Genomic DNA, 24,567 nt, shown 5'->3' with positions numbered 1-24,567 from the left:
GCCAATTTGATTTACTTGCTGCTTTTTCTTTTCATATTTACTTATGGTTGCCATAGCCAAATGGTCAACTGATTGAATGCAAACAAACTTGATTCATGCATTTGGTTCATGCATTGAATGCAAGCATCCAAGCACAGATTGGTGACATAAACAAAGGGGTGTTCTTACCAAGAAAGGTTTCATTTCTGTAAATTGGAGCATCTGGAGGTGTGTAAGGCTTTGAATGGATTGAGTAAGCTTGGTGCTGATGGGATTCTTTCTCTTGCACAGAACATGAGGGGACATAAATTCAAATTGATGAAGGATGGTTGCAGATTAGATATGCATAAGTTTTCCTCTAGTCAACAGGTAGTAGGTTGCTAGAAAAAACTTCTATCTTAAGTTGTGGAAGTGGATAGCCTGAATAAATTCAAGGAAGGATTAGACAAACTGTTGGAGAGGATGGATAGGTGATTATTTTTGTATCATTTGCCACTACTAATATTAATATTATTCTCTTTCTATCTTGTAAACTTCTCTGACCTTATGTTGTCAACTCAGAGTATAAAGTGAGAATTTATTTTATTTTATGAATAGACTTCTTTGTCCCCATTCTTATCTCTCTGTGCCAATAACTTCTCGGACAGCTTTTTCCCGTGTAACCCATTCTATGGTCTTATCAGAGATTGATTTGCGATTGTTTTATAAATTTGTCATTCACAAAAATATGAAAAGCCCGTGCGTTCTTTTTTTTTCTAACAAACTCATTACTCATTTTGGCATCTTCCTTATGTGGTATTTCACTAATGTTATGTTTTTTTTTTTTTTTTTTTATATATATATGAAAACTTCAAACACGAGAGGTATTAGAACCCATAGTACTTTGTACCATGCTTGGGTTGGAGGTTGAGAAGACGAAAGGAGATATTTGTTGACACTAGACTTGAACTTCTGTAGACTGTAATTTTCAGGAAATACGTATGAAGGAAGGTTGTTCCAGAACACAGCAGTTGAATTAATAAACGAGGAATATGAAAAGTTGGTTCTGTGAGTTTGAAGTTGGACAGTAAATGGATGTTGGCTGGTGACGGCATCTGTTTGGACTGTTTTGAAAGAGAGAGCAGGAATTATAGAGGCCAATTCAGCCGAACAGTGCCCATGAAAGTATCTGTAGAAAAGGCACACAGCAGAAACAGTACATCTATGAGACAGCGACTGGAGAGACTCTGTTAGAGATGAGTCATTAATTAACCTAACTCTGCCCTCTTCTGAATGAAATCTAGAAGTGTGAGAGAGGTTTTGGAGGCACTGCCCGAGATGTGGGAACAATATTCCATGGTAGGGCAGATTTCCGATTTGTACAGAGTGAACAGCTATTTGGAAGAAAAGTAATGCTGAGAGCGAAAGAGAAAACCAAGTTTTTTAGAAGCAGAGGAAGCAATATTTGTAATGTGCTTGTGCCAAGGGAGATTAGAAGTCAGGGTAATTCCCAAAAGAGATACATCATCTTGCCTAGAAATCGGAGGGTCGACAAAGATAAGCATAGGAGCAGAAGAATCCTTGTTGCGAGATATATAAGGCAGGACTGAGTTTTAGAAGAATTGAAATCAACTAAGTTGTCTTTGCCCCACTGAAGAATTACCTGGAGATCGGCATTTAATGAATTGGTAGTGGATATTCGAGAAATTGAAGCTGATTGAGCAGGGCAAGGTTTCTCAAACCGAAAGGTGGAATGCAATGTGCTATCATCGGCAAAACTGTGGATACAATTTCCGGTAAATAGAAGAAGGTCATTAATATACAAGAGGAAAAGAGTGGGGGAAAGAACTGTACTTTGGGGGACACCGGCATTAGTGGAGAAGTTAGAAGACAGAGAGCCATCTATCATCACCCCCAGTGATTGGTCAGAGAGAAAACTGGATAACCAATTACCAAAATCAGTTGGCAAACCATAAGATGGAAGCTTATTTAGAAGACCTTTATGCCAAACACGATCCAAAGCCTTTGAGATGTCAAGAGCAACCGCTTCTGTTTCACTGAACTTTTCCATTGAATTTGTCCATAAATGGGTAACATAAGCCAGAATATCACCAGTGGATCGACACTGACGGAGTCCATACTGGCAATCGTTGATCAGACGGGAGGATTCTAGGTAGTTTAAGAGTTGGCGGTTAATTGATTTCTCCATTACTTTAGAAAGAGTAGAAGTAATTGCAATGGGACGGTAATTGGATGGGAGGGATTTGTCACCCTTTTTAGGAACTGGCTGGATATGAGCAAATTTTCAAGCAGAAGGAAAAACAACTTTGAAATAAGAAAGAGAAAAAAGGCGGCAAAGAACAGGTGTAAATTCAGGAGCACAGGTTTTGAGAACAAGTGGAGAAATACCACAGGACCTGGAGCTCTCTTAGCATCAAGATTCGTCGAAATCCTTCTCACAGCCTTTTGACAGAAGACCACAGGGGGCATTGAATAGAGCATGTTGGGAATGGTGGGAGGTATTTTACCAAGATCATTAATACATGAGTTGGAAGAAAAATGGGATGCTAGCAGGTCAGCTTTATCCTTGGCTGAAGTGACAACAGAACTGTCTGGTTTGGACAGAGGTGGGAGCAGAGATGGGCAAAAGTTGCGGCCAATAGCTTTGGCAAGAGACTAGAATGCTCGGCTACCATTAGGGGCAAGAAGCAAGTTTTCTACTCCTCTTAGCCTGTTCAAAATGTAGTTTGGACTGATTGATAATTGCTTTACAATTTTTGCGAGCTTTGGTGTAGGCAGAAAATGAAACTGAAGATTTGAAAACAAGCCAATTATGATATGCAACATTCTTCTCTTGAACAGCCTTAGCACATTTATTGGAAAACCAAGGTTTAGATAAAGGACGAGATTTTAAAGTGAAGTGTGGTATAAAGGATTCAATTCCTACAAGAATAATTTCACTGACACAATCTGAACAAATGTTGACATCAGAAGTTTTGAAACAGTAATCCGACCAAAGAAAAGAAGAAAACAAATCTTGCAGGTCATCCCATTTTGCATTCTTGTAATGCCAAACAATACAAGGTTTGAAATAGCCATGAGATAAAGGCTCCATTGGAGAAGAGACCAAGTTGTGATCTGAGGTGCCTAAAGGACCCCTCACTTTTCAACCGTGTACTTAGAAGGTTTGTGAGAAAAAGATCAAGTGTGTTGGCTGTATGGTTAGGATTGTCTGGTATTCTGGTAGGTAAATGAACAATCTGTGCAAGGTCATTAGTAACTGCAAAAGCCTCAGCATCTCGATCAGCTCGGTCTGTGTGACTAGAGAATGGAAGCCAGCTGGAGTTGTGAACATTAAAATCACCAAGGAAAATTACCTCACTGTTAGGAAAGTTGGACTGGAGAAAGTCTAGTTGCAAAGAGAGGAAGTCAAAGAGCTCCAAGTGATTAGTGGAGATGGGAGAACGGTAGAGACAACAGATGAATTTGACAGAATGAGGTAGAGAGATTTTAAGCCAGAGGAGATTTCATATTACCAAGTCTTTGACGGGGAATATCGGAACGGACATATGTACAAGTACTGCCTTTGAAATGAAAGGAATCGTACAGCGAATAATTTGGGCAACTGAGATGAGCAGTGGTTGAATCAACCGATAATTGAGATTCTGTCAGAAAAAATTCATAGGGTTTGGCAGACTACAAGTGGAAATGGACATCGTTGAGATTAGAATTGAGACCACGTATATTTGTGAATGGACTAGGAAATGTTTGGGAGGTTTAGATCTTTTTGCAGATAAGCTTACTCTATTAGTTTGACAATTCATGGTGTATTCAATGGTAAGAAAAAGTGGGTGGGACATGCTGTATGAAGTAATGAAATTTTTGGATATGGCGTATACATGCTAAGAATATACCCAGATCCTTCACATAATGTGGCCTCGACAATGCTCCTGTATACGCCTTACTCGGACTCCCTCCAGTCACCATCTGGCAGAATATAGGTAGCATGATTATACATTAGCCGATCTGGAAGCCTCCTAGAGAGTTACCAATAGGTTCGGTCTGGTGTACTAACTAGCAGCCAGCCTGCAAATACCGTTTTAGAGATGTACCCTCGAAATGTAAGGAAGATTGGATCTCACCATGATGTCCATCATAACCTCAAAAGAAATCAGTCATACTACATAATGGAAGAGATGGGGAAGGTTTGACCAGAACTTGACTCTGGAAACTAAACATGGGTTCCACCACTTCAAGCCTGCAATATAGTTAAGCAGTGAAGCCTCCAGTCTATGTAGTTTCCAAGATTAATCCCTTAAATTTCCCATAAATCATATGTATTCAATCTGTTATGTATTGCTTTTTTGAATACAGCTCCAGAAGTACCTAATCTACTGTAATTCTTGTGCTTATATTGAATTTCACATCTTTTCCCTTAACTACCAAGATCTCAGATACAAATCATTTTGGAATACTCTAGTTCTTTCATGTTAACAGATCCTGTACCATGATATTCATGATGCTGCATGGGATCATAGAAAAAACAGCTGGCATATGAGAAATGCTTTTTCAGTTAATACTGAAATACAGATTTTGAGAAAACAAACTTGTGAACTACTAACAATATCAGTTAATTCAAACATTGTTGTATAGTATTTAAATATATATAAATAAATATAAAGAAATAAATTTTAAAACAGTGGATGAATGATAGCAGGTGATCCTAATTTTATACTCATTAAATACTATTATTTTAGCTAGCAACAATTTTTTTTCTTTTATTCCTGTTTGCAAAATGTATTATATGTACACTGGTGTTCAAAGAAAGTGCATGACCCTTTAAAATTGTAATTGTTCCGAATAACCTAAGTGTATGGCAATATTTCTTACAGATTGCATCAATAAGATTGACACGTGTAAGTGATGACATAATATTGCATCAGCTGTTACTTTCAGCTATATAAGCAAGCTCTGCAAGATTTGCAGTCATTCCTTGCTCGTGTCAGGATGGTGAGTTACATGCAGTTCACGCCACAAAGAAAGAGTGATATTGTTGCTTTACGTGAGTAAGGATGTTCTTCTTGTCATATTGCCTATAGAGTGTCTTGTAATCAGTCGACAGTGAGTAGATTTCTTTCCAAACTCAAGAAACTGGTTCTGCTGATAGGAAAAAAGCAATTGGACACAAACGAGTCAACGCCAAAACAGGACTGCATTTTGAAGCAATTATGCCTTAAAACCATAAAGCTTCTTCGTCAGAGCTGAAAAGAGAATGGGAAGAACATACAGGAGTGGTGGCAAGTGCAGTAACAGTCAGAAGACGCCTCTTCAAAAATGGACTTGTAGCCTGTCATCCTAAGAAGAAGCCCCTCCTCACACAAAAAATGAAAAAGGCCCGATTAATTTGGTGTAAGGAGTATGTCAAATGGACGCCCGAGCAGTGGAAGTCAGTTATTTTCTCAGATGAGAAGAAATTCAACCTGCATGGCTCTGATGGGAGACAAACGATTTGCCATAGATGTGGTGAAGAATACCATCCAGACTTTATGGTGTTTACAGTGAAATTCCCTATGGATACCTGGCTGTATTGGAAGGCAAATTGCTGCCAACCATTAGAAGCCATTTCAACCTGCCAAGTAACTGCATCTTTCGGGACGACTCTGCTCTTTGTCATCGGGCGAAAAGTGTCAGTAGGCACTTCTGTAGTTACTTTAGCTTTATTTCTGCATTAGAGGTTCAACAGTAATGTGTTTACAATTGTTACAGGTGAAAAAATGGTTGGAAGAACGGTCCATTACAACTGTTAGCGCCGACCGGGCAAGCCGAGTGGGTAAAGTACCTGCCCGGCAACCCAAAGGTCGCGGGTTCGATTCCCGCCTCGGGCTTGGATCAAAAGTACTGCAAAAACCTTGGGAGGTGCAATATGGCCACAGAAGCCGATGCGCCAACAACTACCAAATCAAAAAAAAAAAAAAAACAACTGTTAGCTGGCCAGGAAACAGCCCGGGCCTGAATCCTATAGCACAGGGGCCCCCAACCTTTTTCATCGGAGGGCCACATATAAAATTCATAACAAATGGCGGGCCGGAGTCTGTGCAATTTTAGCAACTTCACCAGGTCAAATGGGGTGTACAAGATAGAAAAACTATAAAAAATTATAAACAAGGGATATTTATTGTAAATAAAGACATAGTCATATTAAAAATTACAATTTTTATTATTGTAATCACATTTGATATTACAGAAATAGCAAATCAATAGCAATAATTGAAATGTTAGATTTAATAGTAGAAGCATCCTTAAAAAGTCTTGCAAATGTTCATCTGTCATTCTTGATCGAGGTTTGAATTTTATATATTTCATTTTTGAATATGTTTGTTCCCATAGGTAAGTGCTACCAAAAATAGAAATTATTCTTCTTGCTAATTTTTTTTAATTCTGGAAATTCATTTTCTGTCAAAGTTTTATAAAAGTTAATTAATGTTTCATTTTTCAATAATGTTTTCAGGTTATCGTTACTTTGAAGATCTATGATTTCTAATTGTAGATCTTTATTTATTTGTGAAACATTTACATCAGATGGCTTCTGAAATAATGTAAATAATTTTATATTGTTTTCGAAATCAACAAATCGATCAACAAATGCTTCCATCAATAATTCAAGATTTCGGACAAAATTGTCGGTAGAAAAATCACAATTGGGTATATTATTATATAAACTTTCGCAACACAAGAAATGGGAAAAATTATTTTGTTCAATTTGATTTTTAAATAATTCTAATTTTGTCTGAAATGCTTTAATATTGTAGAACAAGTCATTTACAAGTATATCGCAACTTTGAAGTTTTTTATTCAATGTATATTCAAATATACATTGAATAAAAATATTCAAATGTTCACAAATATCTGTTAAAAATGCAAGTTCCCATAACCATTTAGAGTCTGTTAATTCTTGGACTGGTTTTAATTTTTCATTCATGAATACAGTGATACCCCGAAGTTACGCGATAGGTGGGTCCGACGAAAATCGCGTAAGTTGAATTCGCGTAAGTCGGGGTACAACTTTGCATATAAATACATATAAATTTTGCTTAATTGGGACCAAGGACTAACAAAAACACTAGTTTAGAAGAAAAATATTAATAAAATTGCAGTTCTTTATACATATTAATACAAAATATGTATTAAAAAAACAAATGACTTACGTTAAAAAGTTATTTCGATGTCGATGGCTTCATAAAATCTAACAAATTCGTCTGACGACACAGTGCGTTCCTTTTTTTCACACAGAATTTCTTCGTAGCAAGCTAATAATTTTTTTATTCCTTGCTTTGTAGCTATAACGCATTCTTCGTTGGAGTCTATGTTTTCTAAAATTTTTAAGCCCTTTACAATTGAGATCTTTTCAATTTTCAACCTGTCAAGTTTGCAATTGTCATGTGCTTTTCGCCGTTGCTTCATTTAGGTCTGTAGCACGTGCAATATCACATGGTCTTTCATTTCGCTCAAAGCGTTTCACAATTTCATATTTTTTCTCTATCGACAGAGGCGGACTGGCCATAAGCCTTACCGGGGAAACCCCGGTGGGCCAGTGTGATTTTGGCCATAAACCATAGTGTGAGGCCACTATAAATTTTCCCGGGTAAGAATTTTTGATCCAGTCCGCCTCTGTTTATCGATAATTGCTTTTCTTTTTCTCTCTGAATCTGCAGTGTCTTCACCAGGACGCTTCCTTTTCACACCTTTTAATTTTACTAATTTTTAGGGAATAAAGCACAATTACAAAACGAGGAGCACACTTGATACGCATAAACAAAGCTGCGCGCATGTAGCAACTGAATAAACAACACCATAAAGGCAGAGATACACTATTAACACTTCACATTTCTAGGGGTTACTACCATAAAACAATAAAAATCCAGTTGCGTTTCTGCTAGTGAAATCTGTTATAAACTGGTAGTAAACTCGATCTAATTGCATTTGCGATTATACCGATAGCTGGAATTGTGTTGGTTTTTACGTTATTATGGTGAAATGTGTTTCCCCTTCACTGATATAAAAAACATAAAAGCAGCAAAGTTGAATTTTGTTCATCTTTCGCTCTCAATCTCCGCCGTCGCACCGGATATCGATAACATATGAAAAACGACCTTGAAGATAGTGGGCGGCAGCGTTGCCAAACGAAAAAATCAAGAACCGCGTAACTCCGAGTTCGCATAAGTCGGGGTAGCGTAAGTCGGGGTATTACTGTATGTCTATTTCTGAGTTGAAAAAATCTTTTTAACACATTACCACGACTCAACCATCGCACCTCTGTATGATACAACAAATCACCATATTCGCTTTCAATTTCCTCCAAGAAAATTTTAAACTGACGATGGTTCAGGCCATTCTTGCGTATAAAATTCACAATGCTAATTATAGTCGACATGATTGAGTTCGGAGACAAAAATTTACCGCACAATTGCTGATGAATAACAATGAAATTGCATAGGTCTTTCGATGTTTTTGGAATCAAAATATTTATTAACATGACTGATGAAACCAATATTTTTTCCAACCATATTCTTTGCACCATCAGTCGTAATTGCTGTCAACAATTCCCAATCAAGCTGCAGGTCTTCAAACACTTTTGATACGCTATAAAGTATGTTTTCACCAGAGGTTCTATTCTTCAAGCTTTCAAATGCAGCCAGTTCTTCTGTTACCTCAAAATTTAGATTTATACAGCATATGTAAATGAGTAACCGTGCTGTGTTGGTAATATCTTCGCTTTCATCAATTGCAATCGAAAAATTTATAAAATCTGTAACTTTTTGTTTCAGCTGATCTTTAACATTAGCAGACAAGTCTTCGATTTTTCTTGCTAAAGTTGACGCTGATAAACTTAATAGCAGCAAAGTGCTTAACTTGATCAGGGCATATTTCTTCTGCAATTGATAGGCACAGTCTTTTCAAAAACTCGCCATCAGTAAAAGCCCTCCCTTCTTCAGCAATAATTTGAGATGCTTGCAAACTAGCTCTAATTAAATTTAAATTCTGATTAATGAAACATGTCATCTGTTGTTGTTGCCTCTTGAAATCAAAGCTCAGCTCTTGTAATTTCTTGTTTCACAACTCTCCTTGAAGTTTATTGTAAGTTAAGGCATGTTTTGTTGTATAATGCCATTTCAAATTATATTCTTTCAACACAGAAACTGCTTCCTTACACATAAGGCAGGTACATCGGTTATTGTCCCTTATAAAAAAATAATGAATCGACCAAAGTTCATTGAAGACACGACATTCGAAATCAATTTTTCTTTTCCTTGACATCTTGATTTGCTAAAATTAAAATTAAAAATTCAAAGTTAAATAAAATTAAAAATAATATGCATTTATACAAATAGCACTAATAAATTAAGGTTGAAGCACTAAGGTGGAATTCTCATTGTTACAAAGAATTCCAGTACTAAAAGTCAAATTCAAATAACATTGGTTGAGGTTTAGATTAGATTGTTTTGTTTTAGCCAGCAAGTCGTCGGTAGCTGAGGCTGACTGTTTGAATAAATTCAGAGGTCAACTGGATACTTACCTGTATGAGTAGGGAAGCATATAATTTGTGTATTCTTATCTACTTGGGTTTTTCTTTTTCTTTTCTTTTTTTTTTTGCCAGTGCAGCAAAAGCCTGTGGCTTCCTTACACTATGTGACAAATACTATTACTATATAGTTTTTTTCCCCTAAAATCCTTGTGTCAATCTGACTAATTGATGTAGCCAAGTGGTCAGTACAGAGGTTCATTAGTACATGCACTTAATTAAGTTCACTAGTTGAATTCACTTGATTGTTTTAACAATCAAGTGAATTCAACTAGTGAACCAAATATGGTTGATGATTGTTTTAAACTCCTCTAGCCTATATAGTAGTTCCAGAATATAAAAAACTTTTTTTTAAACTAACTCACTTCTCTCAGTTTTTGAGTTTAACTGTTGCAGAACCTCTTTATCTGTGAAGATCTGTGATTTATTTGCACATAAAATCAGAGATAATTCTAGCATGAAAATTTGTCATCCAAAAGCAACACAGCAAGGTAAATTAATACTGCAGCGTGCAATCAATAAAAATTCATTTAAATAATTACCATTGCTATGGAACTTAGTCTGTAATATAATTTTAACCATATTATATTATTTTTTTTTATATTATTTTGTGTTTTTAATAGAATTGCTTATGTATATATATTTACCATTGTTATAGCTTTATAAAATGTACCAGGTTCCAGAACCACCTCCAGTAGAATTTCTTCGTGTTCCACAGTTTTTAGGTAGGTACTTTTTTTGGTGCTATATTTATTTATTTTGTATGAACACTGACCAACAAATCTGAAACTTTTTCTCACTTAAGAGTGGCAGCCTTGTTTGTTAGTGACATGTCAACATGGATTGCACCAATGTCTGGTGTAGGACACCAGACATTGGTGCAATGCTGTGTTTGGTTTATTATTTTTTATCTTCTTGTTGCAGGGCATCCACCACTTCTGATGTGGTTGAAGATTAACTCTTTAAGTGCCCAACCATCATACTACAACAGCCATTCTTTGCATTTGGGATGGTACAATCCTTTTCAAAACATTTTTTCAGTTGGCAGTCACACTCAAGTTCTGTCTGACTAAAAAAACATCATATATCAAGATTCGTTGCCACAGAGAATTGTTTCCGACTCCTACACAGAAGCCTGTTCTTAGCATGATTTTATTAGACTTGTGCAATGTCATTAACATTCTTGATAAAACCGGACCAGAAACGTACTGTAACAGTTTTCAGTATTATCTATACTGAAAACTGGACTTCGGTGATTCTTTGCCCATGCTGAGTTTTAGTAACTTTTTGCCATTGGTGACCACTCTAAAGTAATACTGGTAATTATTAATTTTCCTTTAATTCCTTGAAGAAAGACAGACCCTTCATGCTGAGAAGATGCTGTGCAAGTGAGGCTGAGTTATATGAAATTAGTGATTTCGAAATTACAGATGACTGTTTATTAGAAAAACTTTCGAACATAAAGGCAAGTAAGACTCCTGGAGTTGATGGCATATACTCAGTAATTTGGGGCTTAGAGGGGAACAAGCATTCTGTGTATTATCAGACACTCAGTCTAAAACACTGATAGATCCCAATATCTTTCTATTTCAGATTAGACTGGTCACAGAAAGGAGTCAATGTGAACGGAGAGTACTTAAACCATTTACGATTTGCAGATGACATTGTGGTCATAAGCCACGATCCCAAAGAATTGGAGGAAAATCTTAATCAGTTATGCACAGTTAGTAAGGATTTTGGACTAAAGATGAATATGGCTAAAACAAAAGTAATGTTGAACAAGTATGCCATAGAAAGGGATATAATGATTGAAGGAGCAGTAATTGAAAAGGTGGAGTCATATACTTATCTGGGACAAGTCATTAGCTATAATAATGATAAATGGATGGAAGTCAAGAGAAGAATAAATTTTGGATGGATAGCATTCAGGAAATATAATCACATACTGAGGAGTAATAACCCGATTTGTCAGAAACTTAAAATAAGGAACCAATGTATACTCCCCACCATGACATGGAAGTGAAACTTGAGCACTCACCAAAAGAATGGAAGAGAAGCTGAGAACTACACAGCTAAGAATGGAACGAATTATATTGGGAATCAGACTGTTAGATAAGAAGAGAAACACGTGAATTAGGCAGAAAACTCAAGTAAAGGACATTCTTATCAAAACTAAAGAACTAAAATGGTCTTGGGCAGGACACATAGTTCGAAGACATGATGACAGATGGACTAAGAAAATAACAGAATGGTACCCAAGAGGAGCTAAGAGAAAACCTGGAAGACAACAACGAAGATGGACAGATGAAATTCATGAGTTTGTGGGTAGTAAATGGATGGCCATTGCACAGAACAGAAGGAATTGGAAAGTTGCTGGAATGGCCTTCATCCTGCAGTGGATTTAAAATGGCTGATGATGATGACAGTAATTTTGAGAGAGACCACCAGGGAGTGTATTGAACCATTGAAGTTAATTATGAGGGCATCTTTGGACTTGGGAGAGAGAGAGATTCCTTTGGATTGGAAAAGTGCCAGCCTATCACCAATACGTAAAGTTCTAAGAGTGAAGTTGGTAATTACAGACTGGGTTAGTCTGACTTCAGTGGTTGAGAAAATCTTAAAAGCATGATTGAGATTTTCCAGGGACATTTAGATAGATATGGCATTCTGAATAACATACAACATGGTTTTGTTAAGGGATGAGAGGTTATTGTATAAGCTGTAATATGGTGGGATTACTGGAAAAATTCATTCTAAGATGGACTGCGGTGTGGCTGCAGGGCAGAAGGCAGAGGGTTGTGATTAATGGATATTCTTCAGATTGGTGTAAAGTCAGAAGTGGGTTTCCCCAAGGGTCAGTTCTTGGACCACTCTTGTTTCTGATTTTCATAAATAACATTGACGATGGGATGGAAGGCTCGATGCCAAAATTTGCAAATGATGCAAAGCTTGATAGAGTAGTTAATGATCGGTACCAAGCAGTGCTCCTTCAGGATTACTTGAATAGGCTGCAAGAATCGTCAGAAAAGTGGCAGCTATGTTTTAATGCAGAAAAATGCAAGGTCTTACACTTGGGGATTAGCAACCCCAAAATAAATTATATGCTTGGTGGGTTTGAATTAAAAACAGTAGAGGATGAAAAGGATCTGGGAGTTATAATACAGGCAGATATGAAGTTTTCTGAACTATGTAAATAGGCAGCCAAGAAATCTCATGGTGTCCTGTCGATGATTTATTGAACGTTATCTTGTAGAGATAGGGTGGTCCTAATCCCGCTGTGTAAGGCAATCGTAAGACCACATTTGGAATAGTGTTCAAGTATGGAGATCTCACCTGAAAAATGACATTGAGCTTCTTGAAAGGGTCCAAAAAGTGAGCAACACACATGGTGAAATCGGCAAAAGGGCAGTCATATAAGGAGACTTAGTGAGTTATGTGGGCTACAGAGCCAAGCACTTCAGGGGTGACCTAATTGAGGTTTATAAGGCTCTGAGAGGGGTTAGTAAAATGAATGAAGGCAGAATTTTCACTGTTATAGAGAATTCCAGAACTCTGGGGCATAAATTCAAATTACAGGGGAAGAGGTTTAGTTTAGATTGTAGGATGTTTTCTTTTAGCCATTGATTGCTGTAACAAGTTGCCTTTGCAGGTAGCTGAGGCTGACAGTCTGAATAAATTCAGCGGTCAACTGGATAGTTACTTATGTGAGGAGGAAAACAAATAATTTGTATTTTTTATCTACTTTTTTTTTTTTTTTTTTTTTCCCCTCAGACAGGGCAACCAAAAGCCTGTGGCATGGCTTAATTGCACTATATGGCTATACTATTACTGTTACTCCTGTATGAATTTTTTCATTGTTACTTTCCTATCTTTATTTAGCAGCAGTTAGAATCAAATGTGGTTTTTTTTTTTTTTTTTGTTTTTTTTTTTAAATATAACTAATATGTCAAATATGTACAAAACCTTGCTCAATATTTATCTTTATAATATGATAAACTGCATTTTTTATTTTTACTCTTTTTATATTTTAGAATTATTAATGGAAGCACTCTTCAGACCTGGTGCCAAATTGAATCCAGAGCATAAGCCAAAATATATTTTCTTATTAGCATATGCTGCAAGTGTTTATGAAACTTATAAAAAGGTATAGTAAGTTAGTCTAATATTGAAGAAATGTTTAAAATTGTTTGCTAATATCGACCATATGTAGTTAACCTAATTCTGTTTGTCATGTACATTTTAATATTTTACTCTCCATTCACTGCTCTCTGCTTCCATTTAGTGTAAGATGTATAACAAAATATGTTCTCTGTATTTGTATCATGTCTGTTAGCATTCTGAAAAATGTTTTCTCACAAGTCATATACTTCTTGATACTTAAATATGCTTAATATAAATATGAGATTTTAACTTTCATAATAATTTTACTGTTGGCAGTAAAATCATTATTAAATAAATTTGTTGGTAGATATATAAATTAAATATTTTTATGTATCTAGGTAATACTCCAGAACATGGTGCCCCCTTGAAATTCACGTCGAGAAGAAGAGGGGGAAAGCAGTGACGTACAGATCGTAACTCCACCCACTCGCTGCGTTCCCCCTCTTCTTCTCGACGACTGCATGTGGCAAATGTCACATGACATAACAGTATGGCAGAGCTTAAAAATAATGAAATTAACAGCTATACAGCAATTTTTTCGGAGCAGCAACTAAAATAATTATACATAAAAATAATACAGTAATTTTTTTTTTCTGAAAGAAACAAACTAATGAGATGCAGTAAACGACCAATTTTCACTAAATAACTCCCGAAGTTGGTTACCTTTTTACGCGACTTCAGAAGTTATTTAGTGAAAATTGGTCTGCGTCTCAATTAGTTTGTTTCGTTTTGAAAAAAAAAATTGTTATTTTTATGTAAAATTATTTTAGTTGTGTTTAGAAAAATGGTTATGTTTTTAAGCGACTTTGGGAGGAATTCAAGCAAAAACCAGTCATTGGACGAAAAAAAAATTATAATGGGAATCATGTTTTTCATCGACCTTCATTTGTGTTTAGTGAAAAATGGTTAGGTTTTTAGGTTACCTCTTTACAAAGTAACCTAAAAACCTAAGGTCAGTGAAAAATGACACCATTGTAATTTTTTTTTCGTCCAACGACCGGTTTTTGTTTGAATCCCTCCCAAAGTCGCGTAAAAACCTAACTATTTTTCTAAACACAAATGAAAGTCGATTAAAAACATGATGCTTGTTATAATTGTTTCTCATCCAACGACCAATTTTAGTTTGAATCCCTGTCGAAGTCCTAAAAATCTAACCTTTTTTTCACTAAACAGAAACGAAAGTCAATTAACACGTGCAACGAACAATAAAATTGCTTTTTGCATAACCACAAAACGCAACATAGAATTTTTTTTTTCACAGAATACTAGGTTAATATGTAACATTTCTCACTCCCTTGGGACTGAACAAAGGCAAAAAAGAAAACACAAAACACAAAAAGAACCTAAGAAATAAAAAAAAAATAAAAAAATTTGATGACAACACACGGTAGCAAAAAACAAAGAAACAGTTTACCTGCAGGATGGAATGGGATAACAACACAGAAACTCAGGACCACGTGGCAAGTAACATTAACACCAGCAAACGAACAGCAAAGCACCGAACAGAATAGAAACCAGCATTCAAATGAAAGTACAGTATATTCAACTAATTTTGCATTCAGCGCTCCAGTAACGTTGTGTCACGCGATGTCCACCTGAAACGAAGAGGGGGATGCAGTCAGCGGGCAGAGTCACAACCTGTCAATCACTTCTTTCCCCCATTTTGACAGCCAATTACAAAGGTGCACCATATATTGGAGTATAGCATGTATCTAATTTATTAATAAAATTTTTGTATTATATAGTATGTAACTTTCATTTCATTTTTCCACAGGAACAAATTTTATTTGTTCCTGTGGAAAAATAATTCCAAGTTACAGGTTGCCACTTTTCTGTAATGGCACAAAAAAGCTTGCTTCTATTTATTCTTTTAAAGTTAAAATTTTATTGTGCAATTATTGGTTGTCTTACCCATCTGTACATTTCTCAATTTTGAAAGAGATTTCAGAAAGCTCCATGATTCTGCTTAACATTAACCATACAATTTGTTTGTTGAAAGAAGCATATAAAATTGTGTGTTTTCAAAAACAACTGTAGTATTGAATGCGAATGCATTCTGTTTTTGTTAAGCTTTGTTAGTTTATGGTTTACATTAAAAATCATCCTTCAGCTCTCTAGATTTGCATTTTGATATGCTAGCACTGCACAGTAAAACCATAAAATATAATGAAGTCACTGTACACCTTTAGAAAGAAACCAAGACCTTTAGGCTTATGACCATGGAATGTCATCCTTATTGATATTGCATATGTACATGTGATGCTTTGATTATGTAGCTGAGTAGTTCTTTGTCAATTTATATGCTTCACTATAAATTGCTTTCTCTGCAAACAGTGCCTCATCTGGAAGTGTGGAATTGTTATAAGAAATTGAAAGTTTCAAAGGTTTTCTTAATATTCTTGTAAGGATAATATTATTTTAAGAACTATGTACTGAAAATGTGATGTTATCAGTTATCTGATTATTACAGAAAAGGCACATAAAATGTAAAGGAAATATGCTCCTTCAGTGGTTCATACCTCTTCGTTATTATGCATTAGATACATTTTTCTTATAGCAATTAGGGTATATTTTTTTTAAGCAGTCTTCTTCAATTCAAAATTGTTTGTTCCTTATGATATGCAAGTGTCTCGATGTTCCAACCAGCTTTCTAGAATGATCACTGGAAGTTTTCAACTGTTAGCTGGTTGAGTTCTGTCAGATGGTCAGAATATCATCAAATCTTTGTTCTTTCAACTTCATTTTGAGTTTGGGGGAAAGAAAAGAAGCACATGTGACAAGGTTGGGCAGAAATTGGGTACTACAAGAATATTTTTTTGCTGAAAAAATTTTTGGATTGAAAGTGTGTTGTGTGTGTGCGAGGGTATTGTCATGATGGAGAAACCATCCACCATTTTCAAACAGCTGGTGGTGTTTTCTTCTAATCCTTCTGTGTAGTAGCCCTGGTTTACTGCAAGGTGAACATTTTGAAAAAAAGTTGAAATATATTAAAATATTAAAAACTATTATTATAGTTTTTAATATTCTATTATTAAAAACTTTGCAACTGAAAGCTTGGAAATCCTTCAAGAAAGTTTATGAATATTTTTTTAGGCAAGAGCAGACAACTATAAAATCTTGATTGAGATCTTATTACAAGCCAAACCAAAATCTTGGTTGTAGCATATATCTTAAAATACACTTCCATGAAAGAAGTGTATTTAGGCTTTTTTCCCAGATAATCTGTAATATCTTGATTGATCAGAAGCTTCTGATAATCAGAAAAGAAAAATTAAATAAAAAAAAAAATTGACTATATTTTGATGTCCATTATTGTAATACTTGTTAAAATTTCATTAAAAATTCAAATAAGCTCTGTGGATGCTAGGCAGTATCTGCTTCAAATTTGCATTCAGTTCCATCAAAATCCAAGAGTTGTACCATATTTCAGGAGGAAAAACACAAAAGTTGAAAATTTGTAAATGGATGTAAGATGTGCTATTTTTAATATTTTATTAGCTTGTATATCTTCTTAACAGCACTAGTAATACATGTTAAGGTGTAATTAGCTTGGAACATTGTATAAAATTGTTTTATTTATTTCTTTCTTGCAGGGAGTGAGAAAATCTTTAAATAAAGAGGAAGTAAAAACAACATCTCAGGCTGTAGAAAAAGTTCATGTAATTTGTAATGAGAGGAAAGGATCTTCAGAGCTTATTGCAGAACTTGGAACATTGTACCAGTGTATAAGGTAGTGTTTTGTTCTTACTTTATGGCGACCCATTTTTTAGCTGATATACAAACTAATTTCAGATATAATGGTATTTTAACAGATATCAATCAGTATATGCTGCTTTGCTTAGTAATCAGAAATTTTAGACAAGGCTTTTTTTTTTCTTTTTTTTTTAACTTACAGGTCTACTTACTTGTCACTCATTTCTAGTCTTGGGATAAGTAATGATATATAGAAATTTTAATTTCATGCTGAGATCTTCCATGTCATTCAGTGAAGGATTAAGTTTGGTTGCCAGAAATACTGGAGCAAATTGCTTAAGATATCTGCTCAACCAGTCTGTCTAAAATCTGTATCTGTTACTGTCCACGTTCAATGGCTGATCTAATCAATACTGACATTTTAGTACTTTTCACAGAAGGAATGAGCTCTCATTTGATATTTTTAAGTTTTGCCTCTAGAGCAGAGCCTCCCAACTTAAGGTTATATTTGGGGATGAATAATGAGTATTTCCTTTTTTTTTTGTTTTGTGTTCCTAAGGAAGTGACTTTTTTTTTGAGTACATAGAGCACTTTTGTTTAAAAGGAAGGTGATTTCTAGTTTGGGTTGAAATAGAAAAAAACTTTCCCATATTACCATTAAATGGTGTACCTTTTGTGATGCATTTGTGTAAAGTGAAAGTTACTGCATTTAGTATTATCTTACAGCACAGCTGATTAAAGTTATCAGTTGAATTATGAGAGGTGTTGCATTAGCTAAAATAATTATCGTTTTTTTAACCCTGCATTTCTCACAAGCAATTGAATTGACTTCGCATGACTAATAGCAATTTGTGCCTCATCTACTACATCCACACAGCTGAAACTCCTAATACCTGTTGTTGAAAATGTTTTTTTTTTTTTTTTCCTTTTTTCAACTGGGTGCAGAAAATTAAGTTAAACCTAATTGCAGGCACTCGACTTACGTACTTAATTGGTTTTTTTCATGTACGTAAGTCCAACTTCTGTCTTGTAGATACAAAATACATGTACAGTACAGTACAACACACTGAGATTATAACCCCCAACAAACTTCTTCATGTACAGCATTTTATGATTTTTAACAGAGTTAAATGAGGCTGAAAAAACATACAATGAATAATAATGTACAGTACAGTATTCATTCAAAACTAATCTAATTTAATCTATGATCAAATCACTTTACGATGGACTCTCCACAATAAAATAACGTTTACTAGTAGCCGAGTGGTTGGGAGTGCAGTAGCACACGCTCTTTGAGTAGACCGTGGTTCAAGCCCCTGACTGTTAAATATGGTCGATCTGCCAACCCGCACTGGACCAGCATGGCAAATTATGGTCCATTTCCCTCAGTATGAATTGTTGTTGAGGAGGCTTTCATCTTGCAGTGGGTTGATAATGGCTTTACTACAGTTTATGTAGTAAGCACCGGTCATTGTGATCACATTTGCGAACTGAATTTTAATTGTATTAAATGGCTATTCTGATAAGCGAAAATAGGAGGAATATTATCCACAGGCTATAAAAGTAAAGATATAGAACCCAAATTTACACTTTGGCAAAATAAAAATAAATTTACGCATATGTACATAATTAATACTGTAACTAATTGATATTTCTGTTCACTGATTTTTTTTTTTTTTTTATTTGGTCGTAAATTTAAAACAGTAAGAAAATAAGCAATCAATAACAAAGAACATGGCATGCACAGATTGTAACTAAGACAATACGCACAAGTGAGATACAGAGTAACAACTTTACGAAGTTCAAAAAATAGGAATGAAGAGAAGATTCTGAAAATTTATTAATGTGTTTTATATGATGGAAGATTTCAGTGAAGGGGAACTCATTTCACTATAATACCGTAAAGTAAAAACCCACAGAATTCCAGCTGTTGCTATCATCGCAAATGCAATGCAATAAGATCATGTTTGCTACCCGTTTTTAATAGATTGCACTAACAGAAAAGCCCAATAAACCAGAAACTGCTAATTGTTTTATGGTAGTGACCTCCAGAAATCTGCTTCAGAAAAATATCACAAAGGCGTTCAAAATTGATTCTTATAACCGAACATAACAGCTTTGTGCTTTGTATGTATCTGCGAGTTGTATGTAAGCTGTTTGTTAGAGGAGTGCCTGTATATGCACGTTTTGATTGAAGAGATATTGATAGTAATGTCACTTTACTGCTGCATGCTTTCCTCCAATCTGTAACACTTTCTAGCTTTGTGACATTGATGTATTATCTGGAATCAAAATGTTTGCATATGCACTTCACTTTTCATGCAGCAGGTTCTCCTGTTACTGACATGCTCTCCTCAAATCAGAGTATAGGTTGAAGGGTGCAATTTTTAAATTTGTATTCACGCTCTGACAGGTCTAAAGTGAATTTTAATTTTCAAAAATTAATTAAAAATATGTTTGAATTTTTCCCAGTTTTGTTTGGAAAAGATTGAAATTATAGGTGGCATGAAAAGAATAATTTTAAATTATTTTTTGTTTTATTTATTTTATTATTATTGTTTTTATTTTATTCTATTTTATTTTTTTTTTTATATTTTTTTTGCTGATTTTTCAAATTTTCCTGGGAACAGAAATTTTTAATTTTTGTGCAACCAATACAGGGTTAACATAAGGGTTTTTTAATTTAATTTAATTTTATTTATTTTTTTTTTTTTCAAATTATGTATACACATTTGGCTAATGTTCCCTCATTTTGTGCAGTCATAAATGAAGTGAAATTGATTTCCGGGGTCACATGTTCAAAACGATTGGGAAACTGTATGATAGCATGGTTATCACACACTTACTGGATGTGTTCATTGCTCCCCAAGTAATAGTGTTATGGCAGTGACAAATTGGTGATGAAGAAATTAATGATGATGGGTTTATTACAGTATTGAATTACGCTAGCTGACCTAACTCAGGATGCTTCTGAGTAAGATTTAAAGTGCTGACTTAATTTGATAATAAATTTTTTTGAAAAGTTGATTTCATTCAAAGATATTTGAGCATGTGTATTAGAAATTGTGTCAGTACCGTGATTACACATTTAGCATACTTCTACAATGTATATGCAAAGTAGCAATTTTACTTTACCTGGAATATGTCAGATTCTGATATTTGTCATCCAAGTAGATGGAAGTTATGTCTAGATTTGATCCTTTATATGCAAAGTAATTAAAACACATGAAGCCTTCTTATCTTTTACACTACTGGTTCAGCTGTTATCTTTGTGCTTGTAATTCCTTATTTAACTGATTTATAATGTTAGTTAATCATATGTGCAAATGCATCAGTTACTTAATTTTTTGTTTAAAAATTAAATTCAGTTCCTGGATGGAACTTTTCAAATGATATATGATTTATCTGTGTAAATGCAAGCTGTCCTTTGAAGCTTAATATGAGTATTTTAAAATAGCCAGTATTAGTACTGGCAAAATTATATGAAGCTGATACAGCATCAACCAAAAAAAAAAAAAAAAGCTTTTTACTAACTTCATTTACCCATCCCTGCTGATAATAATTTGTTGCATCAATTTTAAATATATCGAAGCTGCCCATTTCCACAATACCAGAGGGATGCTTGTTTCAATGTTACTCCCTATCCTTCATTGCAGAATTTTTTTTTTTTTTTTTGCCATTTGTATATGACTGCATTATAAGTTCAAAAAAAAATCAGCTTATGTGACCATTATGTTATGATATTTGTTTTTTAAATAAACCATTATGAATATTTTATTTTCAAAGTGCAATACTCATATTTCATTCTGAAAATATTGGTCAGTTGTGAATCATGCTTGATCTTGTTATGGTCAGTTGAATGTATATCAGTGTGAGTGTGCCGTGTCAGCAGAAATTGGTAGATCTGTTACAGTATGGAGATGTGTTTGTTGACATTGCTTGTGTTTGTTCATTATTGAACAGTGCAGAATTTTATTCTCCTCTTCTCATCATCATCATCAGCCATTTTCAATCCACTGCAGGATGAAGGCCTCTCCAGCAACTTTCCAGTTCCTACTGTTTTGAGAACTGGCCATCCATTTACTACCCAAAAACTCATGAATTTCATCTATCCATCTCCGCCATTGTCTTTCAGGTTTTCTTCTAGCTCCTCTTGGATACCATTCTGTTATTTTCTTAGTCCATCTGTCATCTTGTCTTCGAGCTATGTGTCCTGCCCAAGACCATTTTAGTTCTTTAGTTTTGATAAGAATGTCCTTTACTTGAGTTTGCTGCCTAATCTATGTGTTTCTCTTCTTATCTAACAGTCTGATTCCCAATATAATTCGTTCCATTCTTCGCTGTGTAGTTCTCAGCTTCTCTTCCATTCTTTTGGTGAGTGCCCAAGTTTCACTTCCATAAGTCATGGTGGGGAGTATACATTGGTTCATTATTTTACATTTCAGACAAACTGGGATATTGCTCTTCAGTATGGGACTATATTTCCTGAATGCTATCCATCCAAAATTTATTCTTCTCTTGACTTCTAGCCATTTATCATTATTACAGCTAATAACTTGTCCCAGATAAGTATATGACTCCACCTTTTCAATTACTGCTCCTTCAATCATTATTTCCCTTTCTGTGGCATACTTGTTCATCATTACTTTTGTTTTAGCCATATTCATCTTTAGTCCAAAATCCTTACTAACTGAGCATAACTAATTAAGATTTTCCTCTAATTCTTTGGGATCGTGGCTTATGACCACAATGTCATCTGCAAATTGTAAATGGTTTAGGTACTCTCCGTTCACATTGACTCCATTCTGTGACCAGTCTAATCTTCTGAAAGCTTCCTCAAGGTCAGCAGTAAACAGCTTCTGAGATATTATGTCTCCTTGTCGAACTCCTTTCTCGATTTTAAATTTCCTACTGTCTTTGTCTAGTCTAATAAAGGAGGTAGCACTCTCATATATTTTCTTCAAAATCATAATATATGGGGTATCTATGCCTTGTCTTTCCAGTGCCCTAAACATTGTCTTATCCTGTATAGAGTCAAATGCCCTTTCATAATCCACAAATGCTAGGCATAATGGTGTTTTATATTCATTTGCTTTCTCCATTAGCTGTGATATTACATGAAAGTGATCCATAGTTGAGAATCCTGTCCTAAAGCCAGCTTGCTCTTTCGGTTGATTCTCATCAAGTATTTTTTCTAATCTGTTAGTAATGACCCTTGTGAACAACTTGTAGATGTGTGATAACAAGCTAATTGGTCTATAATTTCCAATTTCTGATTTATCTCCTTTCTTATGCAGCAAAACTATGATTGCATTATTCCACTGCTTAGGCGTCACACCTTTTCGAATGCACTTTGTGAAGAGCCTTGCCAGTTTTTGTGTTATGTCTCTTCCTCCCAATTTTAACAACTCTACAGTAACTTCATCTTCCCCCGGGGCTTTCTGATTCTTCATTTTCTTCAATGCATGTTCTACCTCATCAGGAAGAATATCAGGTATGCCGTATGTGTTGCTACTTTGCAATCCATCTTCCCCACTGCTGGCATCATTCCCTCGCTCCTTGTATAATTCTCTATAGTAGTCTTCTGCTATTTGAATTATGCCTTCTCTGCTGTTTATAAGTATACCATCGCTATTCTTCAGTTTCAGTATCATTTGTCTTTCTGTATTACTGCTCATGGCTGTTGATTTAAATCCTTTGTTTTCCCTTAATTCTACTTTTCTTGTGTTAAATCTTCTTATGTCCTCTCTGAGTCTCTTTCTAATGGCTTTGCATAACTCAGTATACTCAATTTTCTCCCTGTCAGTGTTTTTCTTCCTCTTCATTTGTTGTCTTTGGTTCATCATGACAAGTGTTTCTTGACTAATTTTTTCTTCTTTGGATTTCTTTTTCCCTATAGGTTTCTTGGGCTTTATCACTTTCAGAAAGTTGTAATATTCCTCGTCGATATCTTGGTCCTGAGCAGTCTGCAGAAGCTCAAACTTGTTCTTAAGTTCCAGTACATACTGCTTTTTCTCCTCTTCAGTTATCTCAAAGACCTTTGTATTATTTGTATGATATTGATGAAGGTATATCAGGCTTAATGTCGAAGTTTGCAGATGACACGAAGGTTGGCAGGGTTGTTAATGACAGTAATGGCAGTGTGCTACTGCAACAGGATCTAGATAATTTGGGCAGATGGGCTAAGAAGTGGCAACTGAAGTTTAACCTTGACAAATGCAAAGTACTGCATATGGGTAGAAGTAACCCCAGAGAAACGTACCAACTGTGTGGTACTACACTTAAGGTGGTAGAAAATGAAAAAGACCTGGGAGTAATTGTGCAGTCAGATATGAAGTTTTCTGAGCAATGTAGACAGGCTGCTAGGGCAGGTCATGGGGTTTTGTCAATGATATATAGGAATTTTGCTAGCAGGGAAAAGGAGGTGATTGTCCCTCTGTATAAGGCAATGGTCAGGCCACGCCTTGAGTACTGCGTACAGGTCTGGAGGCCTCATTTTAGGAAGGATGTAGATTTGCTTGAGCGTGTACAGAGAAGAGCAACACGATTGGTGAGGGGAATGAAGGGATCCTCTTACCAAGAGAGGCTTAAGTTCTGCAAATTGCAGTGGCTGGAGACTAGGCACCTGCGCGGTGATCTGATTGAGGTCTATAAGGCCTTGAATGGGTTGAGCACGCTGAATTCTGATGGGATCCTCCCACTTGTTCAGAATACGAACCTACGGGGACATAAGTTCAAATTAAGAAAGGATAGATGTAGAATAGATGTGCGGAAATTTGCCTTTAGCCAGCGGGTGGTTAATTGCTGGAACAAACTTCCATCTGTCGTTGTGGAAGTTGATAGGTTAAATAAATTTAAGGAGGAACTGGACAGGCAATTGGAGGGTATGGTGTGATTTTTTTTTTTTTTTTTTTTGGCTGATGCTGCATAAGCTCCTACACTTGCTTTCTTGCATCAAGTGCCACTACTACTACTACTACTACTCGAGTCATTTTTTTCCTTTCCTTTCCTACATTTATATCAAGTGTACATCTTACCATTCTGTGATCACTTCCAACATTTACCTTATTCAGGACGGTAACATCATTCACAATATATCTTCTGTTATGAGGATGAAGTCGATTTCATTAGTTGTTAATCCATTTGGACTCTTCCATGTCCACTTTCTGTTCACC

General features: G+C 35.3%; 1 protein-coding gene across 2 annotated transcripts in view; it reads left to right on the top strand.

The window, feature by feature from the left end:
- The window catches only part of TH1 (negative elongation factor complex member TH1), a 157,035-nt gene that overhangs the window by 64,554 nt on the left and 67,914 nt on the right, over window positions 1-24,567 (top strand). Inside the window, exons 9-11 of one of the 2 annotated variants that reach the window (XM_090383793.1) lie at window positions 10,215-10,263; window positions 13,570-13,682; window positions 17,293-17,429. In XM_090383793.1, coding sequence (XP_090239919.1) covers window positions 10,215-10,263; window positions 13,570-13,682; window positions 17,293-17,429 — 299 coding nt within the window. Of the gene's footprint in view, window positions 1-10,196; window positions 10,264-13,569; window positions 13,683-17,292; window positions 17,430-24,567 lie in introns of both variants that reach the window. The other variant, XM_090383792.1, reaches the window with a different exon arrangement.

The sequence above is a fragment of the Mastigoproctus giganteus genome, chromosome 10, assembly GCF_048544385.1.
Source record: "Mastigoproctus giganteus isolate SK-2022 chromosome 10, ASM4854438v1, whole genome shotgun sequence".
Lineage (NCBI taxonomy): Eukaryota > Metazoa > Arthropoda > Arachnida > Uropygi > Thelyphonidae > Mastigoproctus > Mastigoproctus giganteus.
This window is presented reverse-complemented; position numbering and strand designations above follow the sequence as displayed.